This window comes from Canis lupus, chromosome 6 (genome assembly GCF_048164855.1).
Source record: "Canis lupus baileyi chromosome 6, mCanLup2.hap1, whole genome shotgun sequence".
NCBI classification, from domain to species: Eukaryota; Metazoa; Chordata; class Mammalia; order Carnivora; family Canidae; genus Canis; species Canis lupus.
This window is the reverse complement of record NC_132843.1, coordinates 36758752-36786379: the sequence shown is the minus strand read 5'-3', so window position 1 is coordinate 36786379 and position 27628 is coordinate 36758752. Positions and strand designations below refer to the sequence as shown.

Below are 27628 nucleotides of genomic sequence, written 5' to 3'. Positions count from 1 at the left end.
CATGGCCCGAGAGTTCTGGAGTGGAGTACCTGGGCTTGCCAGGTGGGCTTTAACTAGACCTGGCAGGGTGGGAGAGATGACAGAGAGAGAACTGATGGAGAATCTCCCTGCCCTGACCAGTCCAAATCTAGGCTTCACCCTCTCTAACTGTGGGAACTTGATTAGGTTTCCTAACCTCTTGCCTCCACTGCTTGCTCAACAAGTGGTGACCGGGGTAGTAACAGAGTCTGCCCGGGTGAGGATTACAGGAGAAAGATGCGACCCGCGCAGAGTCAGCCCTCGGCAAGCATCAGAGGCTCTTACTACTCTGATAAGTGCGAGCATCTGTAGGGTCAGCAAGGTTGAGGGCATTCTCGAGAAAGCAGGGAAGCTCCAGTCCTAGGTGAAGGATCAGGTGAATGTGGTGAGAGGTTTGGACCCCTGACCAGAGGGAAGGAAGAGGAAACCCTGGGGGGGCAGCAAGGAGGGGAGGCCGTCTCGAGTGTCTGGACCTGGGAGGATGTTCATTGCTCCCTGGCTGGGACCGGCTCCCCGCGAGAGTCTGCAGATGCTCCTCAGTGCACCTGTGCAGGTGGGAGGAGTCAGGGGCCCTCCGTGGCTGGGGGGGAACATTCTGCTCCCCCACCCCCCAGGGCAGCTTGAGCAGGTGTCTCCCACTCCGTTCGTGTCCTCGCTGCCGTGCAGGTGAGGTCTCCTTTGGGCAGCGTCTGGCTCTGGCTGAGCTGGAGTGATGGGTGCCAGGGAGCCGCAGAGGACGCAGGTGCACGTGGGCCGGCCCCCTGCCACCCCATCGGCTTCCTGGGGTGCATGAAGCCCTGTTCTAAGCACGCGGGACCTGAGAGCGTGCCAGGGCAGGGAAAGAAACACCGTGCGTCAGTTCAGCAGCTCTTCATTCATGATTCCCTGCTTCCTGAAAAAGCCTGGGCCACGTGAGCTGCTGGGAGGCTCAGATCACGTTGGGTGTGGGATGGTCCTTCCTTGGCAAGCAGGGCCGAGGCTTCGTTTCCGGGCATTTGCTTGACTTGTGTCATCGGGAACGTGACGGGCAGCCCTGCCTGGCTCAGCACCGAGATCTGGGGGATCGGCCCACTCGTGGCTGTGCTTCCCCCCCCATCCTCCCCCCGCCGCCCAGGGTGGCTCACTCTCAGATGTGTCCTGTCGCTGCCGTGTGCTGACTGTTCCAGACAGAGCGCAGGCGAGGCTGTGGGGGCGGCTGGCGCACCCCGTGCAGGCAGCAGCTCGGGCCTGCCAGTGCCTGCCTTTTCTGGAAGCCCACACAGGCAGCTTCCGGCTGGCCCACAAGGGGACACGGTTCCTGTGCCTCTGCCTTGCAGGCTGCAGAGGGAAGAGGGGGCCTAGGTGGGGCTGCTGGATCCCCTGGGCAGGGCAAGTGGGGGCACAGATAACACTCTGCTTGGGGCCTTCAGGTAGCCACCTGTCTTTAGGCTAAAACCAATGCCATCCGTGCAGTACCCCAACTCAGTTCTGTATGGCTCTGGAAGGTACCTTGTGATCAGCTTAATCTCTGGTCTGATTCCCTTATTGTATACTATTCAGATCAATACTCAAACCACTTTGGCTTCTTTGAGCTCTCACTGACCTTCAGGGAAAGGCAGCCACTCTCTGAAAGGTAGTGTTACTGGGTTCAGATATGCAGGTTGTGCACTGCACAACGGAGACTGTGTAAGGAGACACTTCACATCATAGAGGTTGTAGGTTTGTGTATTTATTCTGACAGTCATCCAACAGATGGCAGTAAAGTGTCTTGAGGAAGAGAGCCCTTTTCTCCTTTGTAGAAAGGTACCCTATGAGTTACTGGTTACCCACTAAGAGGCCAGAGAGAAATCAGTTCTAGGAGGAATGTTACAGCATTGATGAAACCACAGGCCAATCTTAGAACTACCTTGGGCAACCATTCCTGTGACCCATCACTGAGGCCCTCTTGGTTTCATGCTCACTCAGGAAGGACGGTGAGCTTGCTAGCCCCTCCTTCACCCAGCCCTTCCCCTCTCTCCATCTCTGCTCCTGCTCACTCTCAGCCAGGCAAGGAGCTGAAGGCACGATGCCTGAGGTTGTAGAACTGGTGCAGCCATCTGTCCCCACCTTCAGGGAACCCCGGCCCAGGCCTTCCTTCTCCACTCAGAGGAACATTGAGCTTGGCCCAGCCACCCTGCATTGTAGGGGCAGAGAAAGCTGGCCCTGTCTACCCGTACTGGCACAGGATATGCTCCTTCTCACCCCTTCCAGCTCGATGGATAAAGGGCACTAGTTTCCCAATCCTCAGAGTCCTTGAGCTGCTTACCTAGTGATTGGAGTGTGCTGTGATCACCCTGTGACCAGCAGCTGGCCACCCCTGCAACAATTAGCTCCACTCCTATTCCAGGCCACAGAGCAGACAGTTGCCTGCAGTCCCTTGATTGAAAGCACAAGACAGCATGAGGCAGCAGGTGGCCAACCACATACAGGCTTTGGCCCCTGAGGAGTAGTTTTGTGAGGACCTGGAGCTAACAAAGTATAAGAATCTTATACTTTTTAAAGATGGGAAAGAAAAAATAAATAAAAAAATAAAGATGGGAAAGAAATCAAACAAGGATAATATTTGACTACACAGGAAGGTTTTATGAAGTTCAAAGGTCTGTGGCCATAAATAAAGTTGACAAGGGCATTCCCATTTGCTTACGCAGTTTTCCATAGCGGGCTGTGAGCCTCTGCGTCCCCTTATCTGCGGCTCATTGTCCAAGGTTCCAGTTTCAGGAGGTCAGGCCACCTCCAGAGCAGGGGATTCTCTTTCTGACCAATAGTCAAGAGGTGAAGAGTAGCTTAAGGCTGCGTCCCAGAGCCTGCGTCATTCTCTTCACGTGGTCATGGCGCAGGCATTTGTCATCTCCCATCATCTTCAGAGGGGTGAGTTCAGCCAGGGAAGGAATTTTGAGAGAGGGAGACCACGTTCACACCACTTTTATTACAACATATTCTTACAGTTAATCGTGGTTAGTTATTATTGGTAATCTCTTACTATGCCCAGTGTACAAGTTAAACTGCATCACAGTGTGTCTGTATAGGAAAAAAAACAAGTTTCTACAGGATTCAGTACTCTCCAGGGTCCCAGGCACCCACTGCAGGTCTACTCTGTGGGTAGGAGGAAGGGAATGACCCTGTTGCACGGCTGCTTTCATGAGCCCAGAGCAGAATCCTAGCAATAGAGACCTGGTGGCCTGCGAGGCCTAAAATACTTACTATCTGGCACTGTGCAGAAAAAATATGCCTCCCCCGGCATAGAGAATGAGAGGCTACGACGCATTCTAGAAAGAGCTCTGGCTTCAGAGACAAGAGACCTGGCTTTGAGCCCCTTCTTGCATCATTTAGCAGCTGTGTGTCCCCGGGCGAGCTGCCTTGCCCCTGCACCTCACCTCTGTTTCCCCATCTGTAAATGAGAATGTCAACAGTATCTGTCCAGCCTGTATCAAGTGGCCATGGTATGGTTCAGATGACATTAAGGACATGCAGGGGCTTTGTGAGCTGCTAGGACTGGGTGACCATTTAGTATCACTTGCCCTAGAAGGTGGGCCAGCCCTGGCCATCCTCTTCCAACTCTTTGCTCTCCTCTGCTTTCTCCTGCCCTGTTTCCCGCTGGCCTCTGGGGCAGGGATTTTTCCTGACCTTGGAGCTTTCCCTCTGGCCAGTTCCGTTTACCAGGAGGGCAGCCACATTTCACATGTGGGGAGTTTGCTCTCACATGGATCACTGGATCTGAGGGGTGAATTCAACATGTAAAAACCCATTTGTGACCAGAATTGCATGTGTGTGCTCATTAAAATTCTGGTCATGGGGGACCTGGGGGGCTCTCATGGCCACTTGGGAGGAAGGCTTGATGCACTGTGCTGACAGTCTGCCAGCCGTGAGAGAATGGAGCCCTGCTTTTATCCCGTCTTGCTCTTTCAACAATATATGCACTTAATCACAATTTAGGGTTGGCGCTGGGCCCTAGGCCTTGCTTGGAAAAACCACAGATCAGATAGGATGGGGTTCTACTTGAAGAGGAAATGTGGAAGAAAAGCAGGGAGAACAGTAATGTAATAAGCTTCGTTGTACATCTTTGGGGCCTTTTAAAGAGCAGTTTTGTGGGGCGCCTGGGTGGCTCAGTGGTTGAGGGTCTGCCTTCGGCCCAGGTCATGATCCCAGGGTCCTGGGATCGAGTACTGCACCAGGCTCCCCACAGGGAGCCTTCCTTTCCCTCTGCCTGTGTCTCTGCCTCTCTGTGTGTGTGTGTGTGTGTGTGTGTGTGTGTGTGTCTTATGAGTAAATAAATAAAATCTTAAAAAAAAAATAAAGAGCAGTTTTGTGAGGTGTGCCTGCTCACCCTGCTGCTGCTCTCGGCCCCTGTTCAGTGTGATGGGAGGTCATCTGGCACACGGGGGGGTCCTGCTCCTCACAGCCAACCACATGGGGACCCAGGTCTCCACGTTGCCATAGAGTTCTGCAGAGGTTAGAGAACAGTCCAGCCTTATTCCAGAACTGACTTTCTCCTGCTTTCTGTTCACTTAACTTTCTGACCTCTGGGCTTGAGCCCCTGGTCCACCTCAGCTGGAAAGTTCAGGAAGCTCCATCCACCTTTGTCTCCTACATTGCTTCATTTCAGCCCTGATGCCTGCCGCTCTGGACTTTCCTGGGATGGAGATGCTGTGTGTCTCTAAAGTCCTGTGTGAGCTCCGGCTCCCCAGGCTTGCCTGCACCGGCCTCTAGCACCTCCCCTGTCCTCTGAGAGGCCCCCTCCATCTCTTGGCTTCCCTCTCTAGTCTGTAGGCTGCCTTTCCTGGTCAGATGTCATGGAATTGCAGACTGAAAAGAACCCTTAGTGTTCTCACTTTCTCTCACCTCTAACATTTTCTCTACAGATTTCTCCCTGACGCATGGCTTTCCACCAATGTACTTGTCACAAGTGACTGCTTAGATGTCTCGAAGGAAGGGAAACTCACTTCCCCAAGGGCATCCCAGGCCTTTGTTGGATAGCCCTAGCTACTAGAAAACGTTTCTTTTGGTGAGCTAAAATATCCTTCTTTATGATTCAAATGCTAAGTCCAATTCTGCCTTCTGGAATGATGCAGAATGTCTGCTGCTCCTTCCTCAGGTGCTCCCCAGCCCTCCTCATGCACTGTGCCCAGTTCTGTCTGGAGTCCTGTTGCCCTCTCTGACGGACTGATGCTCGGCAGTGGCCTTTAGGGCCTCCCCTAGCTCCCACCCCACCCTGGAATCACCAGCCAAGGGGACCCTGGGCATTTTGTCACTGAGCTGAGAAAGGATGTGAACGAAAATGAATGGTTCTCAGAGGAAGAAAGAACAGCCCGCAGCCAGAGGCCTCGGTAACTTGGAAGGTGATCAGGAATAGGGGCAGCTGGACTGGCCAGGGCCCTCCTGGTCCCTCACAGCCCCATGTCTCAGGATCTTCAGAGGGGGTGGGGCCTGGAAACCCACCTGGTGGGCAAGCTCCCCAGGAAGCCTGAATATGGCCCAAATTTCAAACCACAGATTTAGGGAGTTGCCTGGGTCTGGCCTCTTCTGAAGATCCTGGTTCTGTCTCCCATCTCAGAGGGGTCTTCATGGGGAAGAAAATGGGGTAGGAGTCCAGGAGATATTTGGTTGGATACAAGAACTGGAGGGTCCTCCCTCTCTTGTGATGGATCTCACCCCATGAGGTTCAAGGAGACAATTGCTCCTTCCTGGCTCAGGTTCTCAGCAGGTTAAAGATCAGCCTTCAAAGGGCTTTGTATATGTGAGGATGTCCTCTGTGGATGCCCTGCAACATTCCGCTTCATGTCATCTCTAGGTGGCAGATGCCCGGTGAAGTTAAGTTTTCTTTTCATCTCCCCCACCTCACTCCTTTACCCTGAGCAGCTTCCCTGGGACTTTGAGCTTTAGGAAACTCGAGTCAGGTTGCTTTCTGACATACTTAGTAAGACTCTAGTTACGTGCCCAGCACTGTGCTAGGAGCTGTTTGAGGGGCTATACCTGAGAAGGAGATCCTGCCCCAGACTTCCTTTAAGTTCTTGAAGAACTAGGAAGCCTCACCTGTAGGAAACAGCAAACTGTGCGAGGCAGTAGATGGTGAACTTGGAAATCATTAACACAGACAACATGGCAGAGCCAAGGAATGCAGAGTAGAAAGCCCCTGGGGAGGAGGTAGGCAGAGGGCCTGGAACTCTAGGTCTTAATGAAAACAGTTCTAATTTATTTTTGTTGAGGTATGATTGACATACAACATCATATTAGTTTCAGGTATACAAAATAATGATTTGATACATGTATATAAGGAGAAAAAAAGTCTAGTTAACATCCGTCACCACATGCAATTACACATTCTTTTCTTGCAATGAGAACTTTTAAGATCTACTCTCAACAACTTTCAGATATGCAATACGGTTTTATTAATGATAGTTGCCATGCCGTACATTATAGGTCATGACTTACTTATCTTATAACTGGGAGTTTGTGCCATTTGACCCTCTTCACCCATTTTGTACACGCCTATAACCCACTCCTGGCAACCACCAATTTGTTCTCTGTATCTATGGGTTTGGATTTTTTGTTTTGTTTTGTTTGTTGTTGCTGTTTGTTTTTTGGATTCCACCTATCAGTGGAATCATGCTGCATTTGTGTTTCTGTAACTGACCTATTTTACGTAGCATGATGCCCTCAGGGTCCATCCATATTGTTGCAAATGTCAAGATTCCCTTCTTTTTCGTGGCCAAATGATATTCTAGTGTCTGTGTGTGTGTGAATAAGCACAACTTCTTTATCTGTCCTCCCTATGATGGACACTTAGGTTTTTTCCATGACTTGGCTGTTGTAAGTAATGCTGCAGTAAACATGGGGGTACAGATACCTTTCTGAGTTAGTGAAACACCTCTAATTTTTATGAACTTCCTGTATTGGGCATAAGAAATCTAAACAAAATTCTCCTACATAAAAAATAAGAAGTCATTGAAGGAAGGGAAAAGGAAAGGGAAAATTGCCTGAGCCCTTGGGATTGTTAGCACCCAAAGAAGGTCTAGAGGAGTCTTCCTTCATGCACCACACAGCAACCCCTGTCCCACTCTAAGGCAGTCTCCAGCTGAGGAGACCCAGGTAGAGCTCAGCCTGTTGTCAAGTTTGCATTGAATCCCATCCCCCCACAAGGCCAAGGCCAGGGCTGAGGCATTTGGGGGGGGTTACAGTGCATGGGTTTCTGTTCAGCGGATGGGAGGAAGATACAGGAAGCAACACAGATATTTATGTGAGGTAACCACTAAGCATGTATTTGCTGGCTACTGTTAGTGCCTCTAATCTTTGCATTGGTTATGGTCCTGACAATTTACATATAAATTTGATTTTCATTTGGAGAATGTATTTTCCCCGATGAATTTTTACACTGTGATGAAGTGTGGAAAACAGATTGGAGAGGGCAGAGTAGATGTGCAGTGGGCCCAGTAGGAAACATTTCAATATCCAGGGGAGATCATCTGGTGGTCTGGTTCAATGTGGCATCTGGATTGGGATGATTCATGCATCCCAAGGCAGCATGTTAGTAGATGAAAACAAAAGTTCCCTTTACCTGATTTATGTTGCGCACACCATTTAGCAATGGCCATATGACTTTAGTTTTCAGCTTTATTGAGATATAACTGACAAATAACTTTGCATAAGTTAAGGTGTGCAGTGCATTGACTTGATACACATATATACTAGCAATGACCGTTTGGTATCAATGTCAGGCAACTTGTTTCTTACAGTGTTCTTGACAGCAATGGTGACACTATTGGAGGGAAGTATACATGGTGTGGTAGCTACCTTGGGACCTTTGTTCTTCTCTTTTCAGGAACCTAATGAGCTGAGGCTTTCTCTCTCCTCATTCCCAGGTAACAAGTACGAAGTCAGGGTGTACACTGGTGATGTCATTGGTGCAGGGACTGATGCCGATGTCTTCATCAATATCTTTGGAGAGTATGGAGATACAGGTAATGGGTTTGAAATCGTTTCTTCCCAAGCTATGCCCAGTTCTACTTCTTAGGTGGACTGTTCCTCCTACTCCTGGTGGAGGAAGGCAGCTCCAGTCTCCTCTGCTGAGCAATAATTCTTACGGTGTGGTTTTTCATGGCCCTCCCTGGACAGCAAGGTGCCCATCTTGTAAAATGTATGTGTGTAATGTGTTTTCAGAAAAAGATATTCTTGGGTTTGGGGTCTATTTAAAATTGTTCTTCATCCTAGACTATGAATAGACCCAAGCTTTACATCACCAAGGACCTCATTCTCGCTTTCTTTATCTCCTTAAGCTCCATGGCCATCTTGAGTTATATTTTGAATGTGGCTGGGGATGGCCTAATTCAGAGCAGTGGTTTGGTGCAGAGTAGAATGGGGGCAGAGGATAGATAATTAGATTTGTCTTCATAGGTGAAGCAAGAACTGAGGACACAAACATGGTTCCTGGTGTTGGGAGGACATTCAGGCCAGTAGAACTGAGACACATGCTTCTCTCGTGCTTCTTCCAAGTTAATGTAATAACATAGGAGTTAGAAAAGCTACTGAAATGAGAATTTTGGCTGCAGTATATTAAAGAATTCAAAATGCATTGCTGATGTTAAGGAAAATGAGAAATCTCCAGGTGCCAGAAATGAAGAGGGAACTAAAAACCAAGGTATTAGCTATAAATCGGTGCTGGAGCTCTTGGAAGGAGGGAGCTTTCATGTTCAACAATCTACAGGATAGATTTTCATGCTCATTTGGGGTCAGAAAATAAGATTCTGTCCTGTATGAAGCAAGATAGGCAAAACTAGAACTACACATAAAGCCAGGAGCCCTGAAGGTTCACAGGAACATCTTCAGTGAAAAAATGGGCCAGGAAAAAATTTGTTCATCAGTACAATAACCTTATCTCTGCAACGGCTCTAGATTAAAGACATTTGTGGAGAAATTGTTGCCTTCTGCTCACACTCATGTGGGCTTGGTGTCTGATTTACATTACAAGTGTGATTTGAGACCCCCTTCTCCCAAGCACAGAAAATTGGTTCCATGCCAGTAATACCTTTGGTGCTTGCAGAAGCATTTGCAAGACTGCATGAGAATCCCAAAGATAAGATACTGGAGATGAGTTCACTTTCAAAACTACAAAACACTCAAGTGGAGTACTCAACACGTAATCCAGTATGACTAAACATTAGTGACAATAAGATTAAATGCTCAAGAATTTCAGATAATAATCTGAGAAAAGCCATAGTTTAAGTATATTTAAATGGACTACAGACATGAACAAAACAATTGAAGAAAACAACAAGGCACCGTGAAAAGCACAGAAAACAGAAATATGGTAGTTATTAAATATAAACCCTTGCTGATGTTAAACAACATAAGTAGAAACCACTGAATAGAGACTTAAGAATTGCAACACAAATATGGCAAAATACTCAGAGCAGAGACATGAAGAGTTAGAACATACAAATGAGAGGTCATGAGTGGTGAAGAACAGAGTAAGTTCTGATAGATGTTGAGCAGGAGTTCCAAATAGAGACTAGAATAGGGAAGAGGAAAATTTTGAAGAGATAACTGCTGAAACTTTTTCAAAATTGAGCAAGGATATGAATTTTCAGGTTAAAGTAACAGAAGGAATCACTGAGCAGGATAAAGAAAAAAGAAATCCACATTTAAATACATTGTGGTGAAACCAGAGGCACAGAGAAAGATCTTAAAAGTCACCAAATTTGGCAGATTGTTTGTCTTCTACAAAAACAATTAGATAGCAAATTCCTATCAGCTACCTATAAAAGGTCATAAGTTCATAGAATAATAGCTTTAATGTTCTGAGCAAATATATATATATATATATATCAGCTTAGAATTCTATGTCCTGATAGGATACCATTCCAGAGTGAGGGCAAAATTAATGAATTGCCATGCAAACAAAGAGAAATAGGGTTTATCATTCATTGACCTATACTTTAATTTAGGTCAACAGCTGCTGAAGAACATACTTTAAGAAAAAGGAAATCATATCCACAAGAAAGGTGAAGCAAGAAAGAAATTAAGCAAAAATACTGTAAAAATTATTTAACAAAGCTATGCAAGCATTGACTGTAGTAAACAATACTAGTAATGACTATTATCAGGGCACGAGAAAAAGTGGACCCCAAAATACTAAAACACAATAATCTTTGAGAAGGAAGGAAATAATGAAAGTTAAAACATAATTAGGTTCTTGGTCACAGCTCATCCCACAGTGATAAGAGAGTAGAAGTATTGATGAACTTTAAACTTCAATAAGTCAAGGATGTATAATAAAACTGTAAAAGTAACCTCCCCCCACAAAAAATAAGAAATGTATAACTTCTAAACAAGTAGAGGGAATAAAGCTTCAATTAATCCAATAGAAGTTAGGAAATGAGGAAAGAGAAGCAAAGAAAAAGGATGGCTAATAATAAAATAAAATAAATGTATAAATAATCATAATAAATAGAAATAAATTAAAATCATCAGTTAAATAGTTATTCTCATATTAAATGAAAAGAAATAAAATTCAGCTTAAACATATGATGCAGAAGGGCTAAGAATAAATAAAAAGGAATGAAGTGTATTAGGAGCGTGTTGATGACACAGAAGGTGGTATAAGTATATTATCTGTCAAATTAAAACCTTAAGGCAAAAAACACTTTGTTAGAAATAAAAGTATATCAGACAATGGCAAAAGGAACAATTAACCTAGGAGATGTAATAACCCTGAACTTGCATACATTTTACAACATATTCCCAAAATATGTGAAACAAAAATTAACAAAATTCCTGAAGAAACTTGACAAATATATAGTTACAGTGGAAGATTTCAATACAGCACTCTCAATAATTAATAAGTAAAATGGATGAAAATTTAGTATGGTGCAGAAGATTTTAACTACATTGTTAATAAGCTTGATCTACTGAAATTATGCAGATTCCTGTGTCCAATTGGTAGAGAATACACATTCTTTTCAAGCACATAATGACCACATACTAAACCACAAAGCAAGTCTTAAACTGAAATTAGTCAGTAAGATAGACACACATTCTTTGATCTTAGTCAATATAATTAGAAGAAACTCCAACCTCTCACCCCACTTAGAAACAAACTTTAATTGTCATAAAAAATTGTAATCATCTATAAAATCCAGCAGGATTTACAAATCATTAGAATCAATGGGAGAGAAAATTTATTGAAGGTGCTGGATACAAGATTAATATACAAATCTTAATAAAAACAACAAACAAACATTTAATTTAAAGACACACAATTCATAGTAGCAGTTATAAGATGCCTAAGTAAAATTCTGACAGAAGAGCTTTCTGGAAAGAATATAAATATTTATTTGAGGATATATAAGAATATTTGAATGGGAGAAATATGTTATGAAAAGTCTCAGATACATTAAGAAGCCAATTTTTCCCCAGATTATCTTATAAATGCAATGCAATTTCAGTCACATTTCCAAAAGGCGGTATCCCACTGCTTAAGCTGCTAATAAAATTCCCATCCATAAAGGCTAACTATTGCGAACACTGTTTTGAATAATGAAAATGATATTAATAAGTGAGGGTATTTACTCTGCCAGATATTAAGACACCACAGATCTCTAAACTAAAACAGTGTGATGTATTGATAGAAGAAGAAACAAATAACTCAGTAAAACAGAATAGAGCCTAAAAACACACACAGAGGCAGCGTTCTAAATCAGAAAGAAAGGATGACATATTCAATCATCGGTGTGCAGACAATTGTCTTACCATATGAAGAAAGATAAAATTAGATCTTTTTACCTTTCACCATTCACGAAAATAACTTCCAGATGGGCTTAAGACTTAAATGTGAAAAAGCAACATTGTGAAATTTTTAGAAGAAACTTTAAAAGAGTGCCTTTTGAATTTCAATTTAAGATAGAGTCTCCTGAAAAATTCATGGAAAGCACGAACAACAGAGGAAACTACTGATGAAGTCCATTAAGACAAGAAAAATGTCTGTGTGATAAAAGACACCATAGAGGAGAAATGATTAAAAAAAAAACATAATGAAGTATATGAACAGAAAAAACTACAGAAGAGCAAGGTGTACATGGCCAATGTATATGGGTGGATCTCTCCCCCCCCCATACACACACACACACATATATATATATATATATATATATATATATATATATGAACAGTATATATGTTTAATCTCTCCAAATGAGAGAATATAAATTAAGATCACAATGAGATACCATTGTCTGCATATTGAAATAAAGATTTTAAACTACATGTGTTAATAATGATGTGGGGAGTGAGACCCGTCCGACGCTGCTGGTGGTGGTAATCGATGTAGAGCAACCCTGGTGGAGGGCAGCATACAATACCTGACACACTGAAGGTGAGCACACCCACAACCCAGTGACAACTCAGAGCGGTTGTCACAGACATGCCACAGCAGGCAGGTGTGAGGGAGTCTATGCACTGTTCACAACAGCAGAAACCTCAATGTCTATCAGTAGAAACATGAGAGTGTTGTCTTTGTTTGATGACTATTACACAGCAGTTGCATGAACGAACTCGAGTTACTAGCATCAACAGGGTGATCTGAAGAGCAGAGAATTAACTAAAAGGAAAGTCAGTTGCACAGGGCGTGTGGTGATGGGAGCGAGAGCAACAGCCTCCATCACGGACACAACACCTGCCCTGGGCAAGCGCTGCCACCAGTGCTTGGTGGGTACCGAGTCAGTTCATCCTCACAGCGGGCCCTGTGGGGTGGTGCTGTTAGCAACCCCGCTGAGACACCTGGGCACTGGGATGTTATTTATGCAAATTCCAAAACATGCAAGAATAGTACATTTTCTTTGTGGATACGTCCACGTGCGACCAAAAATTCGGAGAAGATGCAGATCGCTTGTGGGTGGGTGTTTATTTGGGGGAGGGAGTAGTGGAGGCAGAGTGGCCGGTGAGCCTTTAGACCTGGTGTCTCTTCTTTGAAAGAGAGGAAAGGTCTGAGCCTATTAGGCAGAGTGTTAGCATCTGTTCTGCCTCTGAAATCTGGTGGTGGGTGTATAGATGCCTCAAACTACTTTCTGTAAGTTTGAGTTGTTGCGGTTTAAAATGTAGAAAGTTATAAAGAATTAAATTTTAGAAGAGAAGTCCAGTTGATGGCATCAGCATGAGGCTGGTGCTTAGGTGGGGCTGTAAGTGTTAATATGACCTATAAGCTTGGGAACATAATAATGGAAAATTGCAAAGTAGAAAGAACAGGCTAGAATGGATCCTAGTGACGTGTTTATCACCCGTGTGACCTCTGGCATGTTATCTGGCTTCTCTAAGCCTGTTTCTTCATCCACAAGACAGAATTAATAATATCCCCTCTTGGATCGTGGTGACAAAAGAAAAGAAAAAAAAATCTCTGTGGAACTCGTGTGTCTGCTGGTAGCTGTCATCATTGTTTTCCAGAAAATGAAGCAGGTGTAAGGAGGTCTGTTGGCTGTCAGGGTCCCCACATAGCCCTGGACCACTTCCCATGGTGATGTGCTCCCAGTTCAGGACAAGTGGCAAGACCTCAGTTCCAAGGATTTGGGGGGTGCACATGGGGTTGGCAGGATGGGAACTCCAGACCAAGGCAGAAAGCAGAGCCCAGTTATGGGACCTGGGGACCTGGGCACAAGCCACATGCAGGGCAAGTTTGGAGGGCTTTACAGAGCCCAGAGATCTCAGGATAAAGCTATCCTTGTTGACTTTATTTTTTTTTTAAGATTTTATTTATTTATTCATGAGAGACACCCAGAGAGAGGCAGAGACATAGGCAGAGGGAGAAGCAGGCTCCATGCAGGGAGCCTGATATGGGACTCGATCCAGGGACTCCAGGATCGTGCCCTGAGCCAAAGGCAGGTGCTGAACCACTGAGCCACCCAGGTATCCCATCCTTGTTGACTTTAAAAACAGAAAAAAATTAACATTATTGTTAGAGTAGTTTTAGGTTCACAGCAAAATGGAGTGGAAATAGAGAAAGAACCCCACCCCCACCCCCTGCTGCCCACCTCCCACTCTGTTGACTTTGGAGACCACCCTCCCTTGAGCAGACCAGTAAGCTTTAGACAGTGGGTTCTTTCTCCTCCTCTGGTCTCCTTTCTAAGTTTCTTGCCTGTGTGTGCACACAGGGGAGCGGAGGCTGGAAAATGAAAAGGACAACTTTGAGAGGGGAGCTGAGGACAAGTTCACACTGGATGCTCCAGATCTGGGGCAGCTGATGAAGATCAACATTGGCCACAACAACAAGGGCGGGTCTGCAGGTTGGTTCCTGTCCAAGGTAGGTCCAACTGCCCGACTCTGGTCCCTGTGGCCCGGGACGGGGAGTTCTGCTTCTCAGAGGCCACATTTCAGCCCTAACCTCCTTCTCTTGGGCTGTCTGCCTCCGCTCTTCTACCTACACCTGTTGGCCAACCATGCTGCCTGACTCATAGCCTCCCAGACCCCATGCACGTTACCACCTTCCCAGAAAGCCCAGGGCTCTCATCTAAACGTAGCTGGGGGTAGGAGGTGGTGTCTGGGTGGCTCAGTTGGTTAGGTGTCTGCCTTCAGCTTAGGTCATGATCCCGGGGTCTTGGGATCGAATCCCACATCCCTAGGGTCCTGGGATTGAGTCCCCCATCGGGCACTTTGCTCAGCGGGAAGCCTGCTTCTCCCTCTCCCTCTACCTGCTGCTCTCCCTGCTTGTGCTCACTCTTTCTCAAATAAATAAATAAAGTCTTAAAAAAATGTTTTTTAAACATAGCCAGGGCCTGATCATCCTCTACCCTGACTCCGGCCCACCAGAACCTCTCCCTCCCATGAATGCATGGAACCCTGCTGGCTTAGGGCATTCCTTGGACCCCAATCAGAAGCTTTTCTGTGCTGCATCTTGGGCTCTTGCCTTGAAGCTCCTGCATTTAGGGGCCTTGTAGTGTTACCTACCCAGGATAAAGGTAGGAATCAGGAAGGAAACAAAAAGGCTTCTGAGAAGCCAACACATAATCTGGCTCAGAGTTTGTGAGGAGAACTTGTGGCCCTGGCTCTGTCTTGCCTGGCCCTGATTTTAAAGGCGAGATCCCTCACTCTCTCTCATAGCCGAGTGGTCATTACAATCCCTTCTAGCAAACTCTTGCCTGCAATTTTAAACCTTAGAGCAGAAGATTAGATAGGGAAAGAGTCATTGTCTTAGGTCGGTGCATTGAGAACCATAATGGGGACTCGGAGAAGATATAAAAAGCCAAAAGAAGATTCAAACTCCACAGAAGTCTGAGGTCAGTTAGGAAATGGGCTACCAGCCCTTCACCTGTATTTCCTTTCATGAGGCTATCAGTCTGTTTCAGCTCAGGACACAATGACAGAGAAGGCTTATCATAGAATACATTTTTGAAAAATATTTTGAAAAAGATCTTATTGCTTAAAACAGAGCCCCCTCTCCCAGATTTATAACAACTTGACTACGGAGAATCAGGCTGCCTGAGAGGTCAGGTTTTGTTACTGCTTACCTTCATTACCTCTTACATCAGCAGTGTTTGCGATTATCTGACAATGGACATGCAGTGTTACATACCTGGAGCTTAGTTTTCACCTCTCATACAAAATCCAGATGTGGTCAGTTCAGGGCCAGTGCAGCTGATTTTAGGATACCTTCTCTCTTGCTGAGTTACCATCCTGGGCCCTGTGGCTTTCATCCTCCCCCTTGTTGCCTCATGGTCATACGGTGGCTGCTGAACCACTCGCCATCTTGTCTGTATTCCAGGCAGGAAGAGAAGGGAAGACCAAAGGGGAAAAACCACTTTTTTTTTTTTTCCTGGCAAGCCTTACTTTATTTTGAGAGACACAATGCCCTCCTTGGGCCTCTGCCTACATTTCATTGGCTAGAAATGAGTCGTGTGGCCACCCTAGCTACAGCAGAAAGTGGGAAAAGGCTGGCTTTCCAACCTTTGTAGTAGAAATGGGCTAAGAAGGAGGAGCTCCGGAGAGAGCTGAGTGAGCACCCTCGTGTGTCTGCACATGCCTCTCCATAATTAGCCTGGACTGTCCTAGAGGGCCCCTCCCCAGCCCTTGGCCTGGGACAGGGCATGAATTGGTGAAGTGAGGAGTGGCCAAGATTCCTTTGGAAAGGAGGGGGGCTTGCCTGGCTCTGCGAGCAGCCAGCCTGGTGCCGAATGGGGTTCCAGGGGGCAAAATGCTCCTTGGATTGGAGAAGAAAAGGGGCAGGAGTCCTGACCGACCTCAGCCCCGGGCGGGGCGGGGGGGGGGGGGGGGAGTGCGGGGGTGGTGGTGCTAAACCTTGTTGCTCCGTTCTGGGAAGGAAGCCAGTGGGGATGAAGACCTAGGGTTAGTGCATGAGCTGCAGGGTGCCTCCCAGGCCTGGTGGGGCCTTGCCAAGGTGTTGCAGGTCCCTTCTTGGTCACGTGGGCCCACACTCAGCTGACGTGTGCTCCTCAGACACTTCCCGAAGGACATAGGTTTGTGGGCCTGGGCAGGCCTCTTTGTCGTCTTCACACTCAAAGGAAATGGCAGCTTGGCAGACGGAGAACATTTTTTTTTTCCTTTTTTTTTTTTTCCATTTAAGATGTTGTGAATCTCCTTCCTCTGCCTTCTGAAATTTGATATTAAAGCCAAGAGGATTTTTGTTTCTTTCAGGATAATCTGTTTTATTTTGTTCTTTTTTTGTTTGTTTGTTTTCCAGCTGAGATGCTTATGGCATTTTTTTTGCCTTCAAATTTATAATAAAAAGTCTAAAAGAGGGGGGCTAGGTTAGTTCATTTATACTCCCATCTTTCCTTCCTTCCTTCCTTCCTTCCTTCCTTCCTTCCTTCCTTCCTTCCTTCCTTCCTTCCTTTCTTCCTACCTTCCTTCTGTTTGCTTTTGTTTTTCATTTCTCGGGGCCATGATCAGTCTTTACTTTGAGCAAAGGATGTTTATTTATTTATATTTTATTTTATTTATTTATAGCTTAGAAAAGAGGTCTCCTATTGTATACCGGATTCTTGCTTGGATGGCATTTGTTCTGGCCTCTTTATGGGGAGCACAAATGAGCCATTTATATAGGATCTCCATTCTCCATTTTGCAAAGCTCTCAGCCTCCTTTTGGCTCCTTCCCTTCTCTGCTTTGCATTTGGTGAGAACGCCTCACATTCCCCCACCCCATCATCAATCGATCGATCGGCTCTTCCATACTCTCGGGTCCATTTCTTTCTCCTGTCAACGTGCATTTTAATTCTGAATGTTTCTGTGGCTTTTTTCCTTCTTAGTAAAAGTAACAGATATTCATTGTAAAAAGTGAGCAAATACAAATAAACAAACAAACAAACAAAAAATGAGATAAACCTAAATCACCGTGATTTCACCACCCAGAGATAAGCCGTATTCATATCTTGGTGAGTATTCTCCAGCTATTTTTCTATGAATTAATATACATATATCTTTTTTTAAAAGATCAGCATCCTGCAGATCATCGTAAACACAGTGTTTTATAAGCTGCTTCATTTCCACTTCGAAATAGAACATGCGCACCTCCCTGTGTTGTTTAAATAGAATGACACGAAGGTTTTACAATGTAATTTTTTAATGAGTGCACTAGTATTTCAGTGCACAGATAGACCATGACTTATTAAACCAATCTTCTGTTGAGCATTCTTTTCCTCAGCATTACTGATCCTATAAACAGTGCAGTGACACCTGTTCTTGTAGCCTATCTTTATGCACATCTAGGATTACTTCTTAGGATAAATTCCCAGGCGTTGCTGCTCTTGATTTCCTTGATACCTTTCCTTCTCTGATCTAGTTCCCTTTTAATATCATCTTTTGTCTTTTCGGTGCAGCCCCTACTATCTCTAGAGATCTTTAGCCCTATTTCATAAAGACCCACTCTTATATCCCACTAGGCATGCCCACGTTCCTGAATCCTCATACTGGACGCTGTGTGAGGCCCGCGGCAGAGTTCTGCTCTCCTGATTGTTCAGACTGATGTTTCCACCTCGCCTCCCACCCTCCCCGTCTCTCTCTTCTTCCTTCCTTCCTTTCTCTTTTCTTATTTGCAAGTCAGACACTATTTTGCACCAGAAGGCCAAAACAGGCCACATTCAGTGTGAGATTGACTGTTCTCTTCATGGCTGTATTGTGTGCAGGGGCAAGTTCAGGGCCCCACTTGCCCTCCCCCTCCCCCTGCCAAGGCAGGTGTCCCTCTCAAAGACTCATTGCCTTCTGTAAAACTCCTAGGAGCCTATTCCTAAAACTTAACACCAAACCAAAATGCCTCCTGGGGATAAGACATAAAATGAACTCAAGCACTTTGTAGGTCAGTGTGCCTGGAATTACTAGATATTCTCTTAAGGGAGGGAGGATTGAGCAGGGGGGGCTTTAGTTCCCAGGCAGGCGTGGGTGCAGGCTGGAAGCAAGAGGCTGGGGCAAAAGCATTCTGTGACTCTGCTGTGGACAGCCAGCTTGAGCGTCCTGCCTCCCCTGCCTCGGACCTCGGGCTGCCCCTCCACAGTTTGCTCCAACTGATCTGCTGGCCTTCAGCTCCCCAGGGACACCAATTAAATGGGGCTACTGAACTGGCCATGTTTCCATATTTGACACTTACGTGGTAAGTGCTCCTGGTTCTTGAAGTCACCAGGCTAGTTGCCTTGGACTTTATATGACATCCATTCCTTTGGCATTTGTGTATAACGGCTTGGTGGGAGAAATCTAAAATCCAACCTAATTAACGCCTTCATAGGTGGGGTCTCCCTTCTAGTAGGCTGCCCACGTGTTCTTCTCAGCCCAGCCAGATGGGCCTTGGGGTGACCCCTTTCCCCCACTGCCTCACCCTCTCCTGGAGTTGCTGCGGGGGGAGGGGCTGGCATCCTCCTCTCCCCCAGCTCTTGCCTCTACCCATGGCTTGGGCCCCCACATCTGGTTAGTCCACAATTTTGATCAACTCAAATGGCCAGTTCCATTCAAAGACCACTTTAGAAGAGCAAGTGTCGAAAGATGGAGCGTCACGCACCAGTGGTCCTTGTCTGTGGTCCATCTGCTGCTGAAAAGAGACTGGCCCATGGGCCTGCAGCTCTTCAGTGGCAGGCCTGGTCCTTACCTCTGGTCCTCTGGACTCTCAGTCTGGATTCCCTCCACTATGCCACGTGTTAGTCCACATGAGAAGATTGCCTGCTGCCTGCTGTCAGGAGTAAAAGCGCAGCCTGAACAACTGGCTCTGGTGGGAAGCGGTGATAGAGACTCATGGAGTTGATTTTAGGGATTCAAGAAGCCAGTGTGTCCTTCTGTTACCGGTTCAAACTCAATAGTCAACAGCATTTCTGCGGCTACTGACTGCGGCTGTTATAATAAGTGTTGTTCTGTTCCTTAAAAGATTAAGACAGGTCCCTCAAACCATCATCCTTACTTGTAGCCTTCTATCCCAGACTTTCAGGGAAAGCCCAGCTTTCAGTGAACAAACGTGCTGTCTTGGGAGTCCCACAAGTAGAGTAGTGTTGATCAAACCACATTTTCTGGTTTGGACACGGGGAATCAGAATTACCATGACTTTAATGCAAAGCAGGCGGAGATGAACGTCTTGAATAAGGTATGAACAGAGGCTGTGGGGGCGAGCCGTGACTCAGTGGGCATCAGGGGTCCACTGGAGTTGGGCCATGAAGACAGGTAGGGTTTTGCCAGGAGGGGCAGGGAGGAGGAACTGGGTGGTGGGGCAGACCTATCGAATAGCTCTTGGCCAGAGCACAGGTTCAAGCAGCAGGAAATAATATTAGGGGGGTAGGTGGGGGTGGGACCTCTGCAGGCCCTAATCATCATGAGCCATCAGAGGTCTTTCTTGGCTCTGGTCTGAGGTGGGCCTGAGGGAGTGGGTATACGGGTAGGCTCAGTGGAGGAAAGAAAGAACGTCAGGGTGTCACCGTTCAAATGTTGCCATCTACAGTTATTTATATCATGTGACCTAGTTTTTTTTTTAGTGTGATGCTGAGACTTGGAGGGTGCGGGGAAGGATAGCCTCATGACAGGGAGGAGATCTCACCTTCTGTTGGGGGCCTTGGTTTCCCCCATAGAACATTCTCTCACTCTGCCTTGAGCCCAGGTCTTCCCTGCTAACTCCTGCATGCTGAGGTGTGTTTTAGAGCGGGTTCGTAAGCTCCCCAAAGTCTTCCTCCTCCTTTCATTCTCCTGCACCAGAACTTACCTGGGCTTTGCCCTATGACCTTAGAACGTTGAAAGGAAGCCACAGTTCAACCGTGCTGCTTGGAATGTGGCGATGGCTTCTCACGGCTCACGGGCCATGTTTCCCGGATAACATACGTGCATCTTTAAAGCAGAGGCTCGGTTTCTGCACTGTCCGCCCCGTGGCCGGTACACAGCGGGTACCTTCTGTGGGCCTCTCAGCCTGCGTGCACCTTGGGCTCCTGAGCACGTGGCCTGGAGGGAGGGGACCTCATCCTCCTCACGTTGCTCTGCATCAGGAGGAGAGAATTCACTTTGCACAGAGCAGGCCTCTTTCCAATCAGGTTCTATGAAACTGGGGGACGTTACTCCAATACAGAGCAAGGAGACCTGCTAGGGATCGCGGCTGACACGCTGCACCATCTAAAACCTACTGACCCCAGGCCCCACTCCATGTGCTCACGTGGGTGTGCTTATGCTGTGGGGGAGGGGGCCCGAAAGGCAAGCCCTGAGGCCGTGGATCATTTGGGTGTGTCTGTGAACCATGGTAGAGAACAGGGGACAGACGACCCCCACTTGGCAGCTCTACCTTTTCCTCGTCTCCTTCACCATAGTGTAACCTTCTCGGCTTTTCCCATCTGCTGGTCTTGCCTTATGGCTCTGCCGTGCCCTTGTCACTGCTGAAGACAGTAACTTGTAGTGGCCAGGCCTCTCGGGCTGCCATCCATCTCCCCGCCCTTGGGGCTCATGACCTCTGCGCTTCCTGTCACCTCTGAGAAGGTACGGGCTTGTCTTCCAAAGAAGGATATTCCTTCAGGGGGTACTAACTCTTCATTTTTATTTGGTCATTGCTTTGGTCTGTCTGTCTATGTGTCACATGCACACACAGTCTCCAGGTGTGTGCTTCTTTCATCAGTCATGGGCAAGGGTGTTTCTATCTCCCTCGTCTCCAGGAACTAGCCCCCTCCAGCCTCATCTTGTAGATCTTGTGGCCTAGAGTTTTCATAGATAATTGTTCCCATATTTTAATATGTGTCTGGAAATTTTTTAGAGCTGTTCACAGACTCTTCTACCTTTGGTACCAGCACTTAAGCTTTTATCTTCTCTGTCGGCCTTTCTTTCTATTTAGTGTTTTTGGAAAATCTAGGTTTTAGAGTCTTGGTGGTTATTCAAAAAGTCTGTTCAAATATGATCTCTTTCCTTTGTGATTCAGCTGGTTTTGTCCTGTAGAGGTGTAGAGTGGTACACATTCTCTTTTTCAGGTGAGCTAAACTTGTCAGGTCAAGAAGTTCCATAAACTTTATTGGTGATGACACCATGCGCTGTAAGGCAGGCACTCTAGGGCTCTCGAAGTAATGGCTGGCACATTAGTCTGTGAATATTTAAAGACAGAGATGGTGAATCTGTGCATTTAGGTTTATTAGTAGATTTGACAGCTTATTGGTTAAATTATGTCCTATCTTTCTTCACTTTGCTTTTCCAACTCTGTGAGAGTCAGAATAAGGGAGATTAGGCCTCAGACCTTTGTCATTGACTCCCCAACCTTCCCCCAACACAGAGACAAATGCTGCAAAGGAAATGTGCAGGGAGGAGGGTTGGGAGACCCTAGACTTCGGCAGCAGGACCCCCTCTGGGCTGTGCTATAGCCGTCTCCAGGCGCTCTGCTTGAAAAGTACAGACAATCAAGTCAGCAGGCTCTGAAGGGGAGACTCACACCACCCAGACTCACAAGGGACTGGTTCATAAACCAATGCCCGAGTGTTGATTTATCTGAGGAGAGAAGCCTGGTAGGACAGTGGCTTCTAGGCATTGGCTCAGGCCGCTGGCTCCCCCTGGGGGGTGGTGTCCTCAGGAAGACAATTCTCAGCTCTGAAAGCTCCTTTACAAACACAGGATTAGAACAAGGTGAGACACCTTCAGGTAGCCCATGTGTGCCCTGTTTACATGCTGCAGACACTTCAATATTAGGAAATGGGTCTTTCATTGAAATCAGAGTCCCCCCTGCAACCTCTTGGGCAGTCTTAGGAACATCTGGGCAGACACTTCTGTGTTTCAGCTCACTCTGTGTGTCACCAGATGCTTCTGCCTGCATGGTGCTAGGACTGAGGACGTGTTCTAGGCATTATCTTAGAGTGGGTTTTCAGTTGGCTTCCTGGGACACTGGGGAGGGCCTCCCTCGGCCCTTTTGCAAACTCTGAAAGACACCCTCACCTCAGCCTGGCCGGTCTTGCTTACTTGTGAGTGCCCTGAAGGAAGCATTCCAGATGGCTGACTCCACTGGCTTCCCTGTTCCTGTCTGGTGTCTTCTGACCTGATCACCAGATCCTGGGATTCTGTGTGCCTGGTGTGGGGCTCGTAGTTCTCCTTGTGTGGACTCTGTTTCTCACCAAGAAGGTTGGGATCCCAACCTTCAGCAGGTAGGGAAGGTGATGCTCTGGTTGCAGTCCGAAAATCCAGCCTCACAGGTGGGTCTCCTGGGCCGCAACCTGCTGAATTCCCTGCATCCCATTTTTAAAATGATCTGCAGCAGAAGAGGGCCCAGTCAGTCATTCACGTAGGAGGTAATTGTCAGTCATCCCATGCGCCTCTCCGTGCTCTGCAGTGGGCATGTCCTTGTGATAAGATTTTCTTGGGCCACCAAGAAGGGGAGCTTGGATTCTTCGAGGGCACTCAAGAGGTGGAGGGACTTGATCCCCAGGTGTGTCCTCACTGACCCTGGTCTTTCCCTCTCTCCCTTCTCTCTCCCAGATTATCATTGAAGATATTGGGAATAAAAGGAAATATGATTTCCCACTTAACCGTTGGCTGGCCTTGGACGAAGATGATGGCAAAATCCAAAGGGATATCTTAGTGGGTGGAGCTGAGACCACAGGTAGGACCTATGAAAGGGGAGGCCCGTTTGGCTGATGTTGCACTTTCTGCTGGAGGCTCAGTGTTCTCATCTGTGGGCCTGGAGGTCTGTGACCAAGTGGGAGCTATAGCCACTCCTCCTGCTCCTGAAAGTGTCCTGCTCCTTTGGGCTGGAGCCTGTGGCTCTGCTGATGCCAGAGGAGGTGGGGAGATGGCCCTGAGGACATGCTGACTTCCCAGGGCATAAAGCCAGAATGTGAAGGCCTACTGTGGATGTTTACGAGCATATGGATTTGCTCTTAACTCCTCCTACTATTGAGCACTTGCCAGACTCTGGGATCCCTGCGAGGCACCTGACCTGTTCTGGCTCCTTTAATATGGTGGCCCTGTAGTGTAGGAACTGTTACTGCCCCCATTTCACAGATGAGCAAACTGAGTCACAGAGACAGGAAGAGGCCTGTCCAAGGTCACAGAGCTGGTGACAGATCCAGGATTTGGTCTGCCACCTGAACATCTGCCTGTTGTGAATTCCACAGAAAATCTGCAACTTCTAGCCAGGGGGTTCATGGATGTTTGAGAAAACCAGTGTCATGAATGTGTACCTCTGAGAACATGCTCTGCTGTGCAGCCTCCCCTTGCTCACCCCTACATAGGGAATAAGCCCAGGTTCTGGGGCACAGTCTGCACAGTGCTCCACGGTCTGGCTCCTGCTGACATATCCACCCTCCCTCCATCCATACACCTTACCCTCTTTCTTGAATCTATGGCCCAGACTGTTAACCTCCTTCCCCCTTGTCCACTTGTCTTCAGCTCGGCTTCCCCCCCCCCAAACCCCCCCCCCCCCCACTGGTCTTACTCTTTCTCTCTCTTTAGAACATATTTCTGCTCTGCTTGTGATGCTAGTTCTCTTCCCTGTGCAGCCATCCCTCCCTCTGAACCCGCCCTCCCTGGACATTTACACAGACCTCGACAGCTCTCAGGAGATCCAATGTTTCCCTGCTCCAACATCTTTCAGCCTCACATGTCCTTTGTAACTGAGGTTTATAAATTATTTACTTAAAAACAGATACCAGATGGGTCTGCTATGACCCCTTTCCCACATTTCTCTTGCGTCCAGTGGTGGAGGAGCAGGAGGCATGGCCATCAGAGGCAGGGGATTGCTGGTAGTCTGGGCCATGGGCATATATATGTTCTAGGTTTCCTAGGCTCTGGGGCTGAGGGGAGGTTGAGGAGAGGGGAGCGGGGTGTGTGCCCCCACGGAAGAATGAACAAGGACCAAAGTGCCATTGGCTTAGACTCCGGGACAAAATGAAAGGTGGCCAGACCTTAGCAGAGTTTCCTGTCCAGATATTTGTTTTTGGTGTTTTCTCTTTCTCAGTCCCATCTCAAGGCTTAATTGCCCTTTGCTGGCTCTTGCCCAGAACTTCGTGTCCTCATCTTGCCTCCTGACTGATGAAAACCCCAAATGGCCCACCAACAATGTTCCCTCCTTCCTTCACACCCCCTTCATCCCGCCATGTGAGGCAGTGAAGGGGAGGACATTAGTGCCCTCTATTAAAAGTTTCCTTTTTTTAAGTTATGAGCAAAAGAGCAAGCGAAATGAATTAGATAGCCCTGAATATAAATCTCTGTTAATAGAGTTGACTGTTATAATTAAATCAGACATAACAGAATTCATCCGGCAGCTATTAATATTACGCACGTGGTAATTAATGTTAATAACAAGTACTATTCTTAGCCAACTCAAATTCTCGTTCTCTTTTTTAGTCTTTGTAAGGCAGGCTGGAAGCTTCTTATAGTAATACCTGTAGTTTATTCCAAAACTCAAATACATTGACACACAGACTCTGAAAAAGATAAATGAGGGGCACTGGATGTCATCTGGGAATGAGAGTGTATGGAGGAGGGAGGGCTTAGGGAGGCGGTGGTCAGGGAGGGGAGAGTGTGGTGGGATTTTGTAACCAGCTGGCGCTAACCTTCCCTTCCCCTGTGGCTTCTACACCAGCTATCTCGTACGTTGTCACCATCTTCACGGGGGATGTCCGGGGGGCTGGGACCAAATCCAAAATCTACTTGGTCATGTATGGGGCCAGAGGGAATAAGAACAGCGGCAAAATCTTCCTGGAAGGCGGTGTGTTTGACCGTGGCCGCATGGACATCTTCCACATCGAGCTGGCTGTCCTCCTCAGCCCCCTGAGTCGGGTCTCCATCGGGCATGGCAATGTGGGCGTCAACAGAGGCTGGTACTGTGAAAAGGTAAGGGATGCTCCCAGTGAGGGAGGCCTTTCTTGATTCAACCCCTTGCTTTTTTAACTTACAAATAGAAATGCTGCCCTGCTTCCTGCTTCCCGCTTCCTCTGGACCAGTGACAGACCACATGGGCAGTCCCTTTCATGGGGGCAGTTGGCTTGGTAGCACGCCCATCCACCTTGTTTTGCTTATGGTCAGGAATGAGGGCTGTTCTGCGCATGCATCCAAGGGCCAAATGCAGGTGCTAGCTGGTAGTTATAAGCTGTCCAGCTTCTTGGTGTCCTGTTTCACTTCAGCTTATGAATCTCTCAGTCAACAAGTATTTTTGAAAATGAGCTTGCATGGTGGGATACGTATGCTTGAAGATGTATACACAGTAAAAGTAAGATAGAGACAATATGAAAACAAATGTCAGTCTTGTTGACCTTCCAACTTAAGATATAGAACATTTCCAATACTCTTGAACTGCCACCGTGTCCTTCTGAAATCATAAAATTTTATTTTCCCCAAAGGGCATGTGAGTTGTGTTTACGTATATGTTGTTTGTAGCCAGCAGTTTTCAGTCAACAGTATGCATCAGAGATTCATCCGAATTGGTAACAGGTGCTATAGTTCATCCGATGTCCCATCCATTCCGTTGCATGAATCCATCACCATTTGTCTGTTCTCTAACTGACGGAAATTATGTGGTTGTGTTTCCTGATTCTTGCTGTTATAAAAAATGCTACCATGACATTCTCGTGTGTTTATCTTTGCACAAATGTACAAGAGCTTCTTGGAAGGGAAAATCTAGGTCACAGGGTAAGTGAATCTTCAGCTTTGCCTGATAATTGCATTTTCAAAGGAGGCCAGATTGCTTTCCAAAGCAGTTCATTCTATTCCTCTCCCGTCAGATGTGTGTAAGAGACATTTTACTCTATACCTCCTCATCAACACTTGATGTTGCCTGAATTTTTCATTTTCACCATTTCAGAGGTTATAAAATGAACTCACTGTGGTTCTAATTTTTATTTTCATGATTACTATTAAACTTGAATATCTTTTCATAATTTTATTGGCTATTCATGTTTCTTTGTATATAAAATGCCTGTTCATGGTTGTTTTTTTTTTTCTGATTTTTCTATTGACTGATCTATCTTTGAATTTACTTTTAGTTCTTTATTAAATCTGGATACTAATCCTTGGTTGATGGTGTATGTTCAAGTATCTTTTCATAGTTTGTTCATGGTGTTCTCTGGGGAAGAGAAGATTTAAGTTAGAGACAATCTAACCTATTAACTTTTGTCTTTATGGTTAATGTTTTTTGTACTGTCAAAAGAAATCTTACCTATTCTAAAGCTCTTAAGATATTCTTCTGTACTCTCTTCCAAAAATTGTAAAGTTTGAGGTACCTGGATGGTTCAGTCTTTTGAACATCCAACTCTTGGTTTTGGCTCAGGTCTTGACCTCAGGATCATGGGATCAAGCCCCACATTGGGGCATGCTCAGCACAGAGTCTGCTTGATATTCTCTCTCTCCCTTTCCCTTTGCCCCTCCCCCTGGTCATGCTCTCTCTCTCTCTCTCTCTCTCTCTTCCTCTCTCGCTCTCAAATAGGTAAATAAAATCTTTTTAAAAAAATTCTAAAGTTTGGTATTCCTATTTACATATTTACACCTTTAATCTACCAGGATTTGATTTTTGTGGGAGATAGGGGTCCAAAATTTCGTGTTTTTTTTTTTTTCTGTATAGATACTCATATGTCTCAGTGAATTTATAGAAGGGCTTTTTAAAACCTGGAATCCTCTTAAAAACAGATTCCTGCACTCCAACTCAAACCTACTGACTCAGAATTTCCAGTTAATCTGGATATTGAGATAATTCTTATCATTAAGGAAGCTTCAGAATCATTGATTTACTAAGTAGTAACTCTTCTCAACTGTTCTTGGCAACTTGGTCTTGTCAAATTCCTCAGATATATGGTTTTGCCTCTGAGCTTTCTTGTCTGTTCTATTTATTGATTGAATTTATTTCTACATGAATACAATACTCACTATCATCATTTCATATCTTATTCTAAGTCTTGCTATCTGCTAGGGAAAATTTGCCCATCTTATTCTTTTTTCTCAGGAATGTGTTAATATTCATGACCTTTAACCCTTCCATGGTAGTTTTAGAATTTTCCTGCCAAGTTCTATGAAGAACTGTGTTGAACAGAATTGATATCTGGCTAGTTTTTATATCTATGAACATTGTATACCTCTTAAAATTTAGGTCTCCTTTAACATTTTTCAATATAGTTTCATATTTTTTCTTGATAAAGGTCTTGCATGTCTTTGTTAGATATATTCATAGAGCCCTTACAATTTTTGTGGC

General features: G+C 46.1%; 1 protein-coding gene and 1 long non-coding RNA gene across 2 annotated transcripts in view; one reads left to right on the top strand and one right to left on the bottom strand.

The window, feature by feature from the left end:
* LOXHD1 (lipoxygenase homology PLAT domains 1) overlaps window positions 1-27628 on the top strand; it is a 167089-nt gene that overhangs the window by 30184 nt on the left and 109277 nt on the right. The window contains exons 5-8 of the mRNA XM_072829473.1: window positions 7893-7991; window positions 14169-14317; window positions 22924-23047; window positions 25031-25281. Coding sequence (XP_072685574.1) covers window positions 7893-7991; window positions 14169-14317; window positions 22924-23047; window positions 25031-25281 — 623 coding nt within the window. The remainder of the gene's footprint in view (window positions 1-7892; window positions 7992-14168; window positions 14318-22923; window positions 23048-25030; window positions 25282-27628) is intronic.
* LOC140635225 (uncharacterized) lies at window positions 7691-20176 on the bottom strand. The gene is made up of 3 exons (XR_012032587.1): window positions 20036-20176; window positions 15587-15764; window positions 7691-7968 (listed from the first exon to the last, which is right to left on the bottom strand). It is a non-coding gene; the product is annotated as an uncharacterized lncRNA (long non-coding RNA).